The 15,805-nt window shown below is 38.5% G+C and overlaps 4 protein-coding genes across 4 annotated transcripts; all 4 read left to right on the plus strand.

The window, feature by feature from the left end:
* Window positions 1–87: 87 nt before the first annotated feature.
* On the plus strand, window positions 88–2,390 carry C9374_011115 (uncharacterized protein; the record flags this gene model as incomplete). The annotated part of the gene is made up of 4 exons (XM_044686735.1): window positions 88–1,023; window positions 1,086–1,464; window positions 1,731–2,111; window positions 2,368–2,390. The coding sequence occupies 4 exons, from the start codon at window positions 88–90 to the stop codon at window positions 2,388–2,390; spliced, it is 1,719 nt and encodes a 572-aa protein (XP_044543210.1).
* Window positions 2,391–2,782: 392 nt separating this feature from the next.
* Window positions 2,783–4,975, plus strand: C9374_011116 (uncharacterized protein; the record flags this gene model as incomplete). The annotated part of the gene is made up of 1 exon (XM_044686736.1): window positions 2,783–4,975. One exon carries the CDS (start codon window positions 2,783–2,785, stop codon window positions 4,973–4,975), a length of 2,193 nt encoding a protein of 730 aa, XP_044543211.1.
* Window positions 4,976–5,208: 233 nt separating this feature from the next.
* On the plus strand, window positions 5,209–7,299 carry C9374_011117 (uncharacterized protein; the record flags this gene model as incomplete). Its single annotated transcript, XM_044686737.1, has 1 exon — window positions 5,209–7,299. The coding sequence occupies one exon, from the start codon at window positions 5,209–5,211 to the stop codon at window positions 7,297–7,299; it is 2,091 nt and encodes a 696-aa protein (XP_044543212.1).
* A 431-nt stretch (window positions 7,300–7,730) lies between these two features.
* C9374_011118 (uncharacterized protein) lies at window positions 7,731–15,770 on the plus strand (the record flags this gene model as incomplete). Its single annotated transcript, XM_044686738.1, has 1 exon — window positions 7,731–15,770. The coding sequence occupies one exon, from the start codon at window positions 7,731–7,733 to the stop codon at window positions 15,768–15,770; it is 8,040 nt and encodes a 2,679-aa protein (XP_044543213.1).
* Window positions 15,771–15,805: the final 35 nt, after the last annotated feature.

Below are 15,805 nucleotides of genomic sequence, written 5' to 3' on the forward strand. Positions count from 1 at the left end.
CATAATAAAACAGTGCAAGGGCTTTCAATTGGTTTGATGCACCACTTTGCGACATTCTAATTTTGTGATCAAATCAAAACAAAAAAAATGAATCGATTTTATGTGCATTATTGCGGAGACGTCCGATTGAGTGGCTTAAGACCATGCACATTCCAGGAACAAGATACTTTACCGAACGAGGACCAAGAGTGTTACGATGAGTATGTAAATGCTATCCGTGGCCAATTTGTTGAGCTGGAATATAAAGATTCCCTGCTGGACAAGGATACCAGTGGTTGGCACACAGATCATCAAAAAGACCACAAATCGGAGCACAAAGAATCATCATTGAATATTTCATATATTTGCACGGGTGGAGAGGAAATCTCTTATACCCTCTTGTTTTTGAATGGACATGAACAAGAGTTTTTCTTGCTTGCGGCCTCACCAGGTGTAGATAAATTACAAAAAGTTTATTTTACCAATCTATTTCTACAAATGAGCCAAGCACAATCTAACAGCACAGATTCAACCGCGAATTTGTTTCGAGGCATACGAGAGATGAAACAAATTATTTGTAATAACAAGAACAGTGTCGTATTCGAAATGCTAGATGGAGAATTATATTTGTTTGATGTGCCCAAGATGAAACTGTTTCCTTTTGCAGTTCCTCACAAGAAAACCATTAAACGTATTGGAAGTGGTATAATGTCACCTTACATATTGGTCAATACAATGGATACTGATGAAATAATGGTTTTACGAACCGAAGAAGAGGAACAAGATAGAAAGATTATATTTTCTGAAAGGCCAGCAGATATCAAATTCATGAAGTGTTGTTTTGAACCCATTTTTATATTTGTTTTGAAGAATAATTGGATGTATGCTTGGAAAGACGGTGCTCATAATATGAGCTTTGATTTTCCTGACAAAACCGTTTCTCGATTAGCGACAGGATTTGAAAGTGAAGGAAATGTTATAGGAATAGATACTGGATATGCACATGTGGTTGTGTTGCTTGATAATGGTGCTGTTTATACAAGAGTAAGTAGTACGAATCTCATGGATGTGTAGAGAGAGAATGAATCATATTGACCATCATTAAGGGACTCAATAACTTTGGGCAATGCTTGGATCATAATATCCACGTGCTTGAGTTTAAAAAATTTGTTCTAACTTGTCCTATTGTTTCAGTTCATTGTGGCTCAATTTGTACATGTGTAATGACAAGAAACGAGATTGCTTTCTTTGGAGAAGTGTCAGGTTCTTTTAAAAAACAATCTGATTTAGCAGATGAATACAAATCATTTACAAGCGTTTGCGTCCGTAAAAAACAATTTTCAGATGAGCAAGTGAGTTTGGGAACATGGCATGGATTTATTTATCGAAATAGTTTTCAAATGAAACAATTCAACACTCATTTCATACGAAAACTTGGAGAAAGAGTGAATAATGACAAATTGAGTGATGTAATCATTTTGACAGGTCAGTAGTAGAGAGACCTACATGATTTTCACAAGAAGAATTCAATTTCAACATTGTGTGAACATGATGAAATTAAACTTAAAATTTATTTTTTAAAAAAAATACCGTTTTGCTTTCTATTCCTTTTGGTTGATCAAATTTTTTGAACACTCTCCAACAACAGCAACACCACCAACAACCCGATCTAGGAGTTTTTAAATAATAACCATTCTTTCATAATAACTACAACATACTATTTGAACAAATGTCGTATACATCACCACAAGGATACTCACCTGGTAATTACGCATCTCCGGGAGCAGTTCAAACACCTGGAAATTATGGAACCTATTCTCAATACTCTCCGGGTGCCATGTCCCCATCACCTCCAATGACCACATCTCCCGGATTGAGTCCTGGAGGCGCTGCTATGAGTCCTGTGGCTACTCCAAATCCATTCCAAGAAACCGATTATCAAGCAAGAACAGGCTCATCGGCAGCTGTAACGACCACACAACCAACCGTACCAAGTGGAAGACGTGAGAAAATTGTTGCTGTTACTTATGTGTGCGGACACTGTGCCAAGTTGAATACCATCAAACAAGATGATGTGATTCGTTGTAGAGAATGTGGTTATCGTATTTTATATAAGCAGAGAACAACAAGAAGTAAGTAATCATGAATTGCGTGTGGTAATTGTGAATGATTCGAATTTACTTTTATGAAATTATTGTCAATATCAATGTATTTAATTGAAATCATGTATTTAATTTGGAAATTACTCTGAAATAATTTGGGAAATGCCTTTCAATAATGGATTTAATTCAACAATATGATGACACACGACGATTCAATACAATCATCATGATGACTCGGAAAATGATGAATCAATTTTTATTATGGAATGCAATTTAATCAAACCAGAAATTCAATTTGAAGCTCGTTAACTTCGAAAACAAGAACTCTTATGCAAATTATCTTGCTGATTCGGATTCCAATAATGACGATTTTGTTATGATCCATTTAACATTCTATTTATTTTTCGCGTAGTTGTTTTCGTATTCACTAGCTTTCTCACTGTGTTGCATCTCCTCAAAGATATTTTACAATAAAAACCCAACCCCACTAGTTTACAAACATTTTGTGCCTCACTTGCCTCAATCCTTGGAGATATCAAAGGTTGTCTCTCATTCTCGAGACCAGTGTTGATAGCTGTGTCGAAGAAGTGTGACTCCATTCAAAACACAAGTATTGAATTTCTCTAAAAATCTCTTGCCCCAAATGTAGTGCGACAACTGTCAATTTTCATTTTTCGAAAAGGAGTCAAACACAGCAAAAAATGTCTCAAACAGAAGGAGAACCTACCTCAGCAGCGGAAACACTTAGCACAGCCACACACCAAGAAGTTGCTCTCAGCACATCAACAACGAATCCTTCCACTTCATCATCAGCCAATACCGAACATGGAGCATCAGAAGAACAATTAGCCACTCAACTTGCCATGAAAGAACAACTCTCACACGACCAACTTCATGATCATGAGAGTACAAAAAGTACTAGTCGTGCTCGTGAGGGTGGTGATGCAAATTTTACTAATGCTCATGATTCGAAAGAAACAACAACAACTCTGAATGAAGAGTCTAAAAAGAATGACCATCCACAAGATGCTTCTCCGATCAGAGAAGACGACATGACGAGTGGTAAAAACTTTGATACAACCACGACCGTGTCCACTTCGGTGGTGTCATCTGACGATGTGCATGTTCTTCTTCAAGACACGAATCCAAAGAACCATCATCCAGAAACTTCCAAAGAATCTTCTTCCTCGTCTTTGAGTGGTCCAACAATAACAACCAATCATCCACCTCCAACCACTCATGACCATCCACAAGTACAAGTAGCAGCAGGATTGAATACATCTGTCATTTCAATACTACCAAATACAACCGGTACTAATACGACTACGACTGCTGCTGCTGACACGACCTTTTCCTCCGAACATTCACAACAATCACACAAAAAGAACTTTCCACCAGCTCCCAAAGCCACTCACGCCAACAACTTGTCCGTCTTTAAATCTCTCAAAAATTACTTCTTGGCATTGATTTATGCTTCAAAAGCGCAACGCCAGGAACGAAAACATGCACTCACAAAAGCTTTGGAATTATTTGAAAAGGCCACCAGTCACATGTTGTTAACCAATAATAATGCGTTTGATGTGAGTGTGTTATATTTTAATATTGGAATTGTGTGGGAAAAGATGTATATTGAACGAGTGCAACAAATGTTAAATTCAAGTCAAGTATTGATTGGAAAACAGAATGTCGGCGTTGCAACAATGACAAATTTGACTTCGAGAAATGATCCCCTAGTGTCACGTGATATGACTTCACAATCTCTTTCGGGACAACATAAAGTCGAACATTTGATTCAGGAGAATGAGAATGGAGAATCGAATGCAAATTCCTTGTCATCTTCCACTGCGAGTGAAAAGGTAAATCATGTCTCATCGTCCATCACGACAGGTTCCAATTCTGAGATTCATCATCACGCTGCATTGTTGGGTCAAAGACCTTCGATTGTTGGAGATTTTGAAATGGATGATTTCAAAGGAAGAAGAACCACCGTGTCAAGTGCTGGAGCACATTTGACCAATGTGAGCGCTGAGGATATTCTTGCTCATTTAGAATCTGAAATGGAAATGGATATTTTCATGGAACATGAACAGCAATTAACAAGCTTCTATACAGCTGATGATTCCAATGTCACAAAAATGGAACGAAAGAATGCCATTAAGAATATTTTCACATATTATGGAAAGAGTTTGAAATTGTGTCCAACCAATTTGGAAGCATATTTCCAATTAGCAGGTCTTTATCAACGAGTTGGAATGTATTATCATGCCATTGCATTGTATGAAAAAACTTTGGAAATTGATGAAACATTTGCTGAGGGATATAATAGTTTAGGTGTTTGTTTATTTAACATGGGACAACTGGATAAGGCCACCTATTACTATAGCAAGGCATTGAAACACGATTTGAAAAATCCAGTTATTTTTGCCAATTTAGGAGAAGTTTTGTACGAACGAGGAAAATATGCAGAAGCTCTCAACATGTTTTCTCGTGCCTTTTATTTAGCACCTGCCTTTGGTTCACTCTATTGCTATTTTGGATTATATTATTTTGAACAAGAAAAATCAAAAGAAAAGGCATTACAAATGTTTGAAAAAGCTTTGGAATTGTCACCTCAATCACCCGATGTGTATTTCTATTTTGGAAGATTTTGGTTAGAAAATTCTGAATATGACAAGGCATTGCAATATTTTGATAAGGCAAGTTGTTTGGTCCCACCCAATCGACAAATGTATTATTATCGAGGATTAGCATTGGACAAGAAGGGAGATCGAAAGGAATCGATTGCCATGTTGGAAAAGGCAGTGACATTGGCACCTTCTATTCATTTGTATCGAGAAACTTTGGATCGAGTGGTGAATGCAACAGAACAAACCACTGGAGCTACAACTGTGTAGTTGTTTTGTATGTATTCAGATACACACACACACACGTAATGAATGGTGAAAATAGTAAAATTTTGAAATTGTAAATTAATAACCTTACAACAGAAAATGTTTGAGGCAAAGAAATTTTGTTGCAAATTGAAAAGAGATCAATCATAAAGCAGAATTTAGTGCGTATTTTCAGTGGCAAAGAACAAACCTTTACACCGAATCCAATTAGGACACTAACTACTTTGGCCAAAAAAATGTTTTCAACTTGGTACAACCATATTCTTGTGTTTTTCATTTATTATTATTTATTCATCCTAGGGATGGTAACGATTTCCACGTGCACAACGAGTCCAGAATCACAACCATTACCCTCCACCCAACAAATTCCATCACCGAAAAATGTTTTAATCATTTCCCTGCCGTATCCTGGACATGTCCTTTCCAAAGTCGAGCTCATGGATGCTCTCTCCCACAGCAGCAGATGGGTTGGAAATATAACCTTGATGAGTTTGGATCTTGCTTTGAACGTTGATCCACGTTTGATCAAGTGGTATTCTTGCCAAAATGATTCGGGATTTCATTTAGAAAGAAAGCAACAAGAAGATGATCGGACAAAGGATACAACAACATCATGTTCGGATTCAAAGAAAATTCATTTGATATTTCCAAAATCAACCAAATCCAACCACACTGAAGAATATCGTCGACCCGAACTGTACGCTCAACTCATGAGTCAAGCCTCTAAATTGAATGTACAACAAGGTCTTGAGATGGTCTTTGAAAAAGCTATATATCCTATCGAAAAATTGTTTATTGAAAATTTGGAACTTGTTGAAATGGAGAGCGATAATTATTTATTGTTGCAGATTAGTTCAACAAGATTGAATACCTTGAATAGTTCTCAAATATCGATGAAAATTATACCATTTGGTGATCGGAAGGGTCGACTTGAACAATTGACTAATTGGGATCTCTCAGAAGCATCACCATTGAGAAGGAATGGAAAATTTGTGAAACGATTCGTACGAATTAGGAATGATCCTTCTCAAACATTATTCGAACATTTGAATGTGGATATGGTGTTTTTTGCAATACAAGGAATTGTGGCAAAGAGCAAGGTATCATGCTCTAAAATTTATGGAACTGTACTTCCACAAAGCTTGTTTCATTATCCTGCATTTACTGCTGACAAGTTGGAATATTTCACAAATCCTTGGAAAAGATTGACACAAATGCCGTTTTTGGTGTTGAAGGGAATGCTTTTTGGAAAACGATTACTTTCACTAATGGATGAGTATTTTTCATTGGATGAGCATGCATTGAGCGAGAAGGCATGCGCACGGTTTCAAATTTATAGCTTTGGATTTGAATTTACATCAAAAAGCAGTCAACAATTGAACACGTTTCTAGTTGGACCATTTATTCATGAAAATCACATTCAAAATGAAATGGAACGATTGCAACAACTCAATATCGACAAGTCACAACACGAGAGTGGTTATTTCGGATTGTTGGAGTGGATCAACTCACAACATGATATTATGCTTTCCATTTTGGGGTCAACCACTCTTATGGATCGTGTTGAGTTGCACAAATTCATGACATCTGTTATGATTTCCATTGAGAGAAATCCAAATATTTCAATCCTACTCTCATTGGGAACAAATAATTTACAAACCTTTCATTCGTTACTATTGGACCAAGGTAGCAGTGATGACGTTCATAGAGAGCTAGCCACTGACATCTCTTCATTGTTGACACATCCTCGATTTCGGTTATTGAAAGGATTTGTACCTCAGAGAGGACTTCTCTCTTTGAACAAGATCAAAATTTTCTTAACTCACTGTGGAGCAAATTCAGTGGCAGAAGCTCTCTATTTTGGAAAATTATTGCTGGGAATGCCATTCTCCTTTGATCATGTGAGAATTGCAAATGCCATTCAAGAATTTGGAGTAGGAATTTCATTATATACCTCCAAAGGTGAAAATTATAGTATTGAAAAAATGTCACATGCCATTAAGGAATTACTCTATTTACCAGAGACGAGCGTGAATTTTGAATCAGCATTGAGAAGAGTGAAAACCTTAATGAAACATTCGGGAGGAATGAAAAAAGTGGTGGATATTATTGAAATGATGTTAGAAATGGATGGAGATTTAAGTTGGACCATACCAGATCGTCATTTGACGTGGTATCAGTATTATTGGTTGGATATTGTAATCTTTTATTTGGGACTAGCATGTATTGTTGTGAAGATTATTATTTGCACGAGTGTGAAATTAAGAGAGAAATTGGTTGTTACTTTTACTCATTCACCTACCAGTACAAAAGAGAAAACTCAATAGAGTCACCATAACGGAGAATGCGCATCTGTATTATTATCATACGTAGCAGGACCTGCTAGAACAACAAATTTAGTAACGTAATTAGGAGGTTATAATTATTCTTCGGGCAACTTCCTCATCTCTTTTACCAATACTTCTTTGAGTTTGATGGTTGAGCAGATGATTTAAAAAAAAATTGATCCATCATTATACGTTGTTGAAATTGGTATGCCATGCTGGTACAAGAGATGCGGAAGTTGCCCGAATCCGGAGATTGCTGCGGGGAGTAAATACTTCCATATACACCATCTTTCCTTTTATTTATATTAGCACCGCGTTTTTTTAGACAATGTTAGTATTCCGCGATGCATTTGTCACCTTTCAATTACAACAATCTCTGAAATTCTTAAAGAGAAGAAGAAGAGAATCACTGAGTTGTTAAAAAAACATTCATGAAGACTATTTGGTCCATTGTTGTGGGGTTATTGTTTTTAGTTGGTGGTGTGTTGTGTGCGGTTGACTATAAAACACATGTATTGATTACCACCACAGTACGCAATGCGGATGGAGCTGTTGCTGAATCGGCACTAATAGGCTCTTCGATTGGTGCGTGTGTAGGTTTGAACAATGAGATATACTTTTCAAGCCCTTCTTTTAATACGGTTTGGAAAATTGATTCCAATGGAACCCTTCATCTTATTGCAGGAACAGGTAGTAGTGGTTTTTCTGGTGATAATGGTCCAGCAACCTCAGCACGATTAAGCTCTCCAAGGGGAGTTGCAGTGAATTCTGCTGGAGAAGTTTTCATTGCTGACTACGGTAACAATCGTATTAGAAAAGTTTCAACGAATGGTATCATCTCAACATTTGCAGGGACAGGTACTACTGGTTTCTCAGGTGATAATGGTCAAGCAACTTCTGCACAACTCTTCAGTCCAATGTCAGCTGCAGTGAATTCTGCTGGAGAAGTTTTCATTGCTGACTACGGTAACCATCGTATTAGAAAAGTTTCAACGAATGGTATCATCTCAACATTTGCAGGAACAGGTACTACTGGTTTCTCAGGTGATAATGGTCAAGCAACTTCTGCACAGTTATACTATCCATACTCAGTTGCAGTGAACCCGGTTGGAGAAGTTTTCATTGCTGACACCAGTAACAATCGTATTAGAAAAGTTTCAACGAATGGTATCATCTCAACAATTGCAGGAACAGGTACTGCTGGTTTCTCAGGTGATAATGGTCAAGCAACTTCTGCACAGTTAAACTCTCCATACTCAGTTGCAGTGAACCCGGTTGGCGAAGTTTTCATTGCTGACTACGGTAACAATCGTATTAGAAAAGTTTCAACGAATGGTATCATCTCAACAATTGCAGGAACAGGTACTACTGGTTTCTCAGGCGATAATGGTCCAGCAACTTCTGCGCAACTCTTCAGTCCAGTTTCAGTTGCAGCGAACTCGGTTGGAGAAGTTTTCATTGCTGATTACAACAATAGGAGAATCAGAAAGGTAACAACTAATGGAAACATCATTACCATTGCTGGAAATTGCAATGAAGGAATAATTCCTATTGAAAATATTTTTGTAGGCTCAGTTACATACGCAATAGCTCTTTCTGATGGGGGAATGTTGTACTCTGATACTAACAATCATATTATACGCAGAATACAAACAGACAACACCGTCACTACCATAGCTGGAAATTCAATTGGAGCTTTTTCTGGAGACAATGGTCCAGCAACCTCAGCACGATTATACTTTCCGAGGGGTGTTGCAGTGAATTTTGCTGGAGAAGTTTTCATTGTTGACTACGGTAACCATCGTATTAGAAAAGTTTCAACGAATGGTATCATCTCAACAATTGCAGGAACAGGTACTGCTGGTTTCTCAGGTGATAATGGTCAAGCAACTTCTGCACAGTTAAACTTTCCATTCTCAGTTGCAGTGAACCCGGTTGGAGAAGTTTTCATTGTTGACTACGGTAACCATCGTATTAGAAAAGTTTCAACGAATGGTATCATCTCAACAATTGCAGGAACAGGTACTGCTGGTTTTTTTGGAGATAATGGTCAAGCAACCTCAGCACGATTATACTTTCCGAGGGGTGTTGCAGTAAATGCTGCTGGAGAAGTTTTCATTGCTGACACCAGTAACCATCGTATTAGAAAAGTTTCAACGAATGGTATCATCTCAACATTTGCAGGAACAGGTACTACTGGTTTCTCAGGCGATAATGGTCCAGCAACTTCTGCACAACTCTTCAGTCCAGTTTCAGTTGCAGTGAACTCGATTGGAGAAGTTTTCATTGCTGATTACAACAATAGGAGAATCAGAAAGGTAACAACTAATGGAAACATCATTACCATTGCTGGAACAGGAGGTGCAGGTACATTAACAGATGGACAACTAGCAACCACAGTATCATTCTTACCCAATTCCGTTGAGTTATCTTCTACAGGTAGTGTTTTAGTTGGAGATTCCTCTGCTCTCGTCGAACTTGTGTCTGATTGTAGTGATGGCTGGTTTGGCCAATCCTGTGACATCCCACAATGTCATGGAATTTTGGCAAATGAAACATCAGTGTGCAATAATCAAAATGGAACATGTATTCGTCCTGATGTTTGTCAATGTATTGATGGGTATAATGGATCAGAATGTGAAATTCCAATGTGTTTTGGTGTTAATTCAACAAGTAGTGGCGTTTGTAATTATGGAAATGGAACCTGTGTTTCCAAAGACAATTGCAAGTGCAATTCAGGATGGACTGGGGATGAGTGTGAAATCGCAATTTGTAACAGCATCAGATCTGATGATGCCAGAGTTTGTTCAAACAAACAGGGAGAATGCATATTACCAGAAATTTGCAAATGTATGGATGGCTGGACTGACAGCCAATGCTCAACACCAAAATGTAACGGTACTATACAAGGGTCGATTGATGTGTGCAATGGTAGAGGTGAATGTGTCCACCCTGAAGTTTGTATGTGTACGAATTCCTCCTGGAGTGGTCAATATTGTGAAATTCCAAAATGTAATGGCACTCTCGCCAATGAAACGTCATTAGTTTGCAATGGTCACGGTGATTGTGTGAATGTAGATGTGTGTCAATGCACAAACTCTTCTTGGGGAGGCCAATTTTGTGAAATTCCAAAATGTAATGGAACATTGGCAACTGAAATTGGTGTTTGCAACGGTAATGGATTGTGTATTGATGGAGAAGTCTGCCAATGCACCAATTCAAGTTGGACAGGTCAATATTGTCACATTGCATTGTGTAATGGAACTCTTTCAAATGATCCATCTGTTTGCAATGCGCAAGGTTTTTGTTTGGATGGAGGATGTGTTTGTTCAAACTCTTCGTTTTGGGGAGGTGAATTTTGCCACATTCCAAAATGTAATGGAACTCAGAGAGGTGATTCCAATGTTTGTAGCAGTCGTGGTGAATGCATTGACGCTAATACTTGTCAATGCACAGACAGTTCTTCGTGGGGAGGTCAATTTTGTGAAATTCCAAAATGTAATGGTACCTTAGCCACTGATAGCTCTGTTTGTAATGGAAATGGAACATGCGTTGATGTTGATCAATGTATTTGTAATGAGTATTGGGGAGGAGACAACTGTGAACTTCCAAAATGTAACGGAACTCTCTCTAATGATACAGGGGTTTGTAGTGGCAAAGGCAAGTGCTTAAATGTAGATATTTGTCAATGTAGGGATTCACAATTGTGGGGAGGTCAATTTTGTGAAGTACCAAAATGTAATGGTACTTTGGCGACAGATATCAGTGTTTGTAGTGGCAACGGTGTTTGTTCGGATGCAGAATATTGTGAATGCAATTCTACTCATTGGGGAGGTCAATTTTGTGAAGTTCCAAAATGTAATGGAACGCTTGCGAATGACAGCTCTGTATGCAATGGCAATGGAGCATGTATTAATGCAGAAGTCTGCCAATGCACCAATTCAAGTTGGACAGGTCAATATTGTCACATTGCATTGTGTAATGGAACTCTTTCAAATGATCCATCTGTTTGCAACTCACAAGGTTTTTGTTTGGATGGAGGATGTGTTTGTACAAACTCTTCGTTTTGGGGAGGTGAATTTTGCCACATTCCAAAATGTAACGGAACTCTGAAAGGAGACTCCAATGTTTGCAACAATCATGGAGAATGCATAGATGTCGATGTATGTCAATGTGCAGAATCGTATGGAGGTCAGTTCTGTGAAATTCCAAAATGTAATGGTACCTTAGCCACTGATAGCTCTGTTTGTAATGGAAATGGAACATGCGTTGACGTTGATCAATGCAGTTGTAATGAATTATATTGGGGTGGAAAATACTGTGAAATGCCCAAGTGCAATGGCACTCTCTCCAATGAAACATCTCTAGTCTGCAATGGTAAAGGTGATTGTGTGAACGTGAATGTGTGTCATTGTACAGATCCATCATGGGGTGGTCCGTTATGTGAAGTACCAAGATGTAATGGAACACTAGCTACTGACATTTCCGTTTGTAATGGTCATGGAATTTGTACAGGTATTGATATTTGTGAATGCAACTCAACACATTGGGGAGGTCAGTTTTGTGAAATTCCAAAATGTTTCAGTGAACTAGCCAATGAAACTGATGTAGTTTGTAATGGACATGGAGTGTGTGTGGAACCTGATGTGTGTGTCTGTTCAATTGCATGGGGAGGCGAAACATGTCAAACTCCCAAATGTAACGGTACCTTAGCCACTGATAGCTCGGTTTGTAATGGAAATGGAACATGTTTCGATGCGGATCAGTGCTTATGTAATGAAATACATTGGGGTGGACAATATTGTGAAATTCCAAAATGTAATGGAACTCTCGCCAATGAAACATCTTTAGTTTGCAACGGTCACGGTGATTGTGTGAATGTAGATGTGTGTCAATGCACAAACTCTTCTTGGGGAGGCCAATTTTGTGAAATTCCAAAATGTAATGGAACATTGGCAACTGAAATTGGTGTTTGCAACGGTAATGGATTGTGTATTAATGCAGAAGTTTGTGAATGCACCAATTCAAGTTGGACAGGTCAATATTGTCACATTGCATTGTGTAATGGAACTCTTTCAAATGATCCATCTGTTTGCAACTCACAAGGTTTTTGTTTGGATGGAGGATGTGTTTGTTCAAACTCTTCATTTTGGGGAGGTGAATTCTGTCACATTCCAAAATGTAACGGAACGCTTGCCAGTGAATCCTCCGTTTGTAATACAAATGGAATTTGTATTGGTGCTGATCATTGTACTTGCAATTCAAGCCATTGGGGAGGTCAATTCTGTGAAATACCAAAATGCAATGGAACTCTTGCTGATGAAACTAATGTTTGCAACGGACATGGCAATTGTATTAGCCCTGATAATTGTGTATGTACCAACACATCATTTGGAGGTCAATTCTGTGAAATTCCAAAATGCAATGGAACTTTGGCAAGCGATTCGAGCGTTTGTAATGGTCATGGCGTTTGTTTGGATGTTGATCAATGTAATTGTAATTCAACACATTGGGGAGGACAATTCTGTGATGTTCCAAAATGTAATGGCACCTTGGCCACCTTAGAAAAAGTGTGCGACGGCAAGGGAGTTTGTGTTGAACCTGATGTTTGTCAGTGCACCAACTCATCAATTTGGGGAGGTAGATATTGTTCTATTCCAAAATGTAATGGAACTCTCCAAGGAGAAACCAATATATGCAACAATCGTGGTGACTGTATTGACGTGAATGTCTGTGTTTGTTCGGATGCATCTTCTTGGGGTGGACAATTCTGTGACAAACCAAAATGTAACGGTACACTTCAAGATGAATCAAATGTCTGTTCTGGTAATGGAATTTGTGTTGATGTGAATACTTGTATTTGTAACTCAACCCATTGGGGAGGCCAGTTCTGTGATATTCCAAAGTGTAACGAAACTCTTGCTAATGAGACATCCATGGTTTGTTCAAATAATGGAGCATGTATTGGACCTGACCAATGTTACTGTATTGACACTTATGGAGGTCAGTATTGTGACATTCCGAAATGTAATGGTACTCTAAGAGGAGATCAAGGTGTTTGTAGCTCACACGGAACATGTACAGGTGTCAACACTTGTGCTTGTGGTGATGACCATAGTTGGGGAGGACAATTTTGTGAAATTCCAAAATGTAACGCAACTCTTGCAAATGAGACCTCCATTGTTTGTAATGGTCGTGGCCAATGTACTTCTCCTGATTCGTGTATTTGCAACGATGACTCATTGTGGACCGGAAGTGATTGTCAAGTTCCAAAATGCTATGGAAAAACTCAAGGTCAACCAGATGTATGCAATTATGGTAAAGGTGAATGCACGTCTCCAAATAATTGTGTTTGCCATGATGGATATGCAGGAGCAGAGTGTGAAATTCCAATATGTTTTGGTATACTGTCGAATGATTCATCAGTTTGTAATTACATGAATGGCACTTGTGACACTCCAAACAACTGCTCATGTTCGGAGGGATGGGTTGGAGAACAATGTCAAGTTGCTGTTTGTTTTGGAATTAACTCTACCGAACCTAATGTTTGTAGTGGTAAGGGTTCATGTATTGGACCAGACACATGCTCATGTTTCACCAACTACAATGGAAAGGAGTGTCATTTGACAACGTGTTTTGGTGTTCAATCGGATAGTGTATCTGTTTGTTATGAACATGGGCAGTGTATCGATTACAACACGTGTAACTGCACCAATGGTTATGCACCTTCAACCACATGTCAATTCCCAATCTGTTTTGGAAAACTTGCCAATGACAGTACTGTGTGTAATAATTTAAGAGGAGATTGTATTGCACCAGATTATTGCTCTCCTCGTGATGCCACATGTTTTGGTAAAGCTAAGAACGATACTCTAAATGTTTGTTCTGGAAATGGAGCTTGCATTGATTGGGATGTTTGCTCATGTAAAACAGGATTCTATGGTGACAAGTGTCAAGATTGGAAATGTTATGACAAAAACCATACTGATACTAATGTTTGCAGTTCAAATGGCAAATGTCAGTCATTGAATAACTGTGTTTGTACTTCTGGATGGTTTGGAAATGAATGCAATGTACCAATGTGTGAGGGAAAACTTGCCAATTCTACTGACGTCTGTAATTATAAGAATGGTACATGTTCCCAGCCAGGTCCGTGTTCATGCTTTGAAGGATGGACAGGAAATAGTTGTGAGACACCAATTTGTTTCTCTATTGCTGCAGGAAGCAATGCATGTAGTGGTAGAGGTTCTTGCATCAGGAACAATACTTGTCAATGCGATTCTTCCAAATATGATGGTGACAATTGTCAATATTACAAATGTTTTGGTATTTCATCAAGTGATACCAATAATGTGTGCAGTGGAAATGGAACGTGTGAGGGTGTAGATTTGTGTAATTGCAAATCTGGATATGGAGATGCAAAATGTGACGCCTTCATTTGCAATGGCACCTTATCAACACATCCATCTGTATGCAGTGGTCATGGAAAATGCACAGGTATCAATTCCTGCTCTTGTGACAGTGGTTACTTTGGTAATAATTGTGAAAACACTTATTGCAATGGAATCCAATCAATAAGTGACACTGTTTGTAACTACAAGAATGGTACATGTACAGCATTCAATACTTGCAAATGCTCTCAATTCTATGTAGGATCTAATTGTGAGATACCCATTTGTTTCCAAGTTCCTGCCAATGATACCAATAATGTGTGCAGTGGAAGAGGAGTCTGTACTGTCCCAGATCAATGTACTTGCAACGAACCAACAAAATATGGAGGATCTAACTGTTCTCAACCTCTCTGTTTTGGTATCTTATCAACAAATACAAGCAGTGTTTGCAGTGGAAAGGGACAATGTTCAAGCGTTGACAAGTGTGACTGTCATGCTGGATTTATGGGTGATCAGTGTCAACTTGTCCATGTTCCTGCCACCAATCTTCAACTCACATTCAACAGTTCCAAAGATTACGTGAATGAAGCATCAACACTTGTCAAGCTCACAATTCATCAAGCATCATTTGTGCAATACTACTCAAACAGAGTAGTCCGAGTTAAATTCGATTTTGAACAAAACGGTCAAATCATCTCATCCCTCAACAAGGACATTTCTTCAGGTGCCACCACTCTGGAATTCCTGATTCCAGCATTTTCTACAAATGGTACTGTGAGATCTTTTGCAGTGTTGTCAGATGTTAGCACTGCATTGATTATTTCAGATCGAGTTCAATCCTCTTCATTCCTCTCCATTGAGAAGAGACCTGTTGTATCCAATGAGAGAAATGCTAATAGTTCAGATGAGAGTGTTGCCATTGCCGTAGGTATCACTATTCCACTGGTTGCTCTAGGTGCTATTGGAGCTGTCTCTGCTATTGTGACCGCTGTGCTCCTATTGAAGAAGAAGGCTGCTGAAACTGCTAAGCAGATTACTGAGGCAACTCACTTGGATGTGGAATTGGTAGCAGGAGTCTAAACATTCTCTATTTATGCTCTGAAGCTAGACGATTG

The sequence above is a fragment of the Naegleria lovaniensis genome, assembly GCF_003324165.1.
Source record: "Naegleria lovaniensis strain ATCC 30569 chromosome Unknown tig048, whole genome shotgun sequence".
Lineage (NCBI taxonomy): Eukaryota > Heterolobosea > Eutetramitea > Acrasida > Naegleriidae > Naegleria > Naegleria lovaniensis.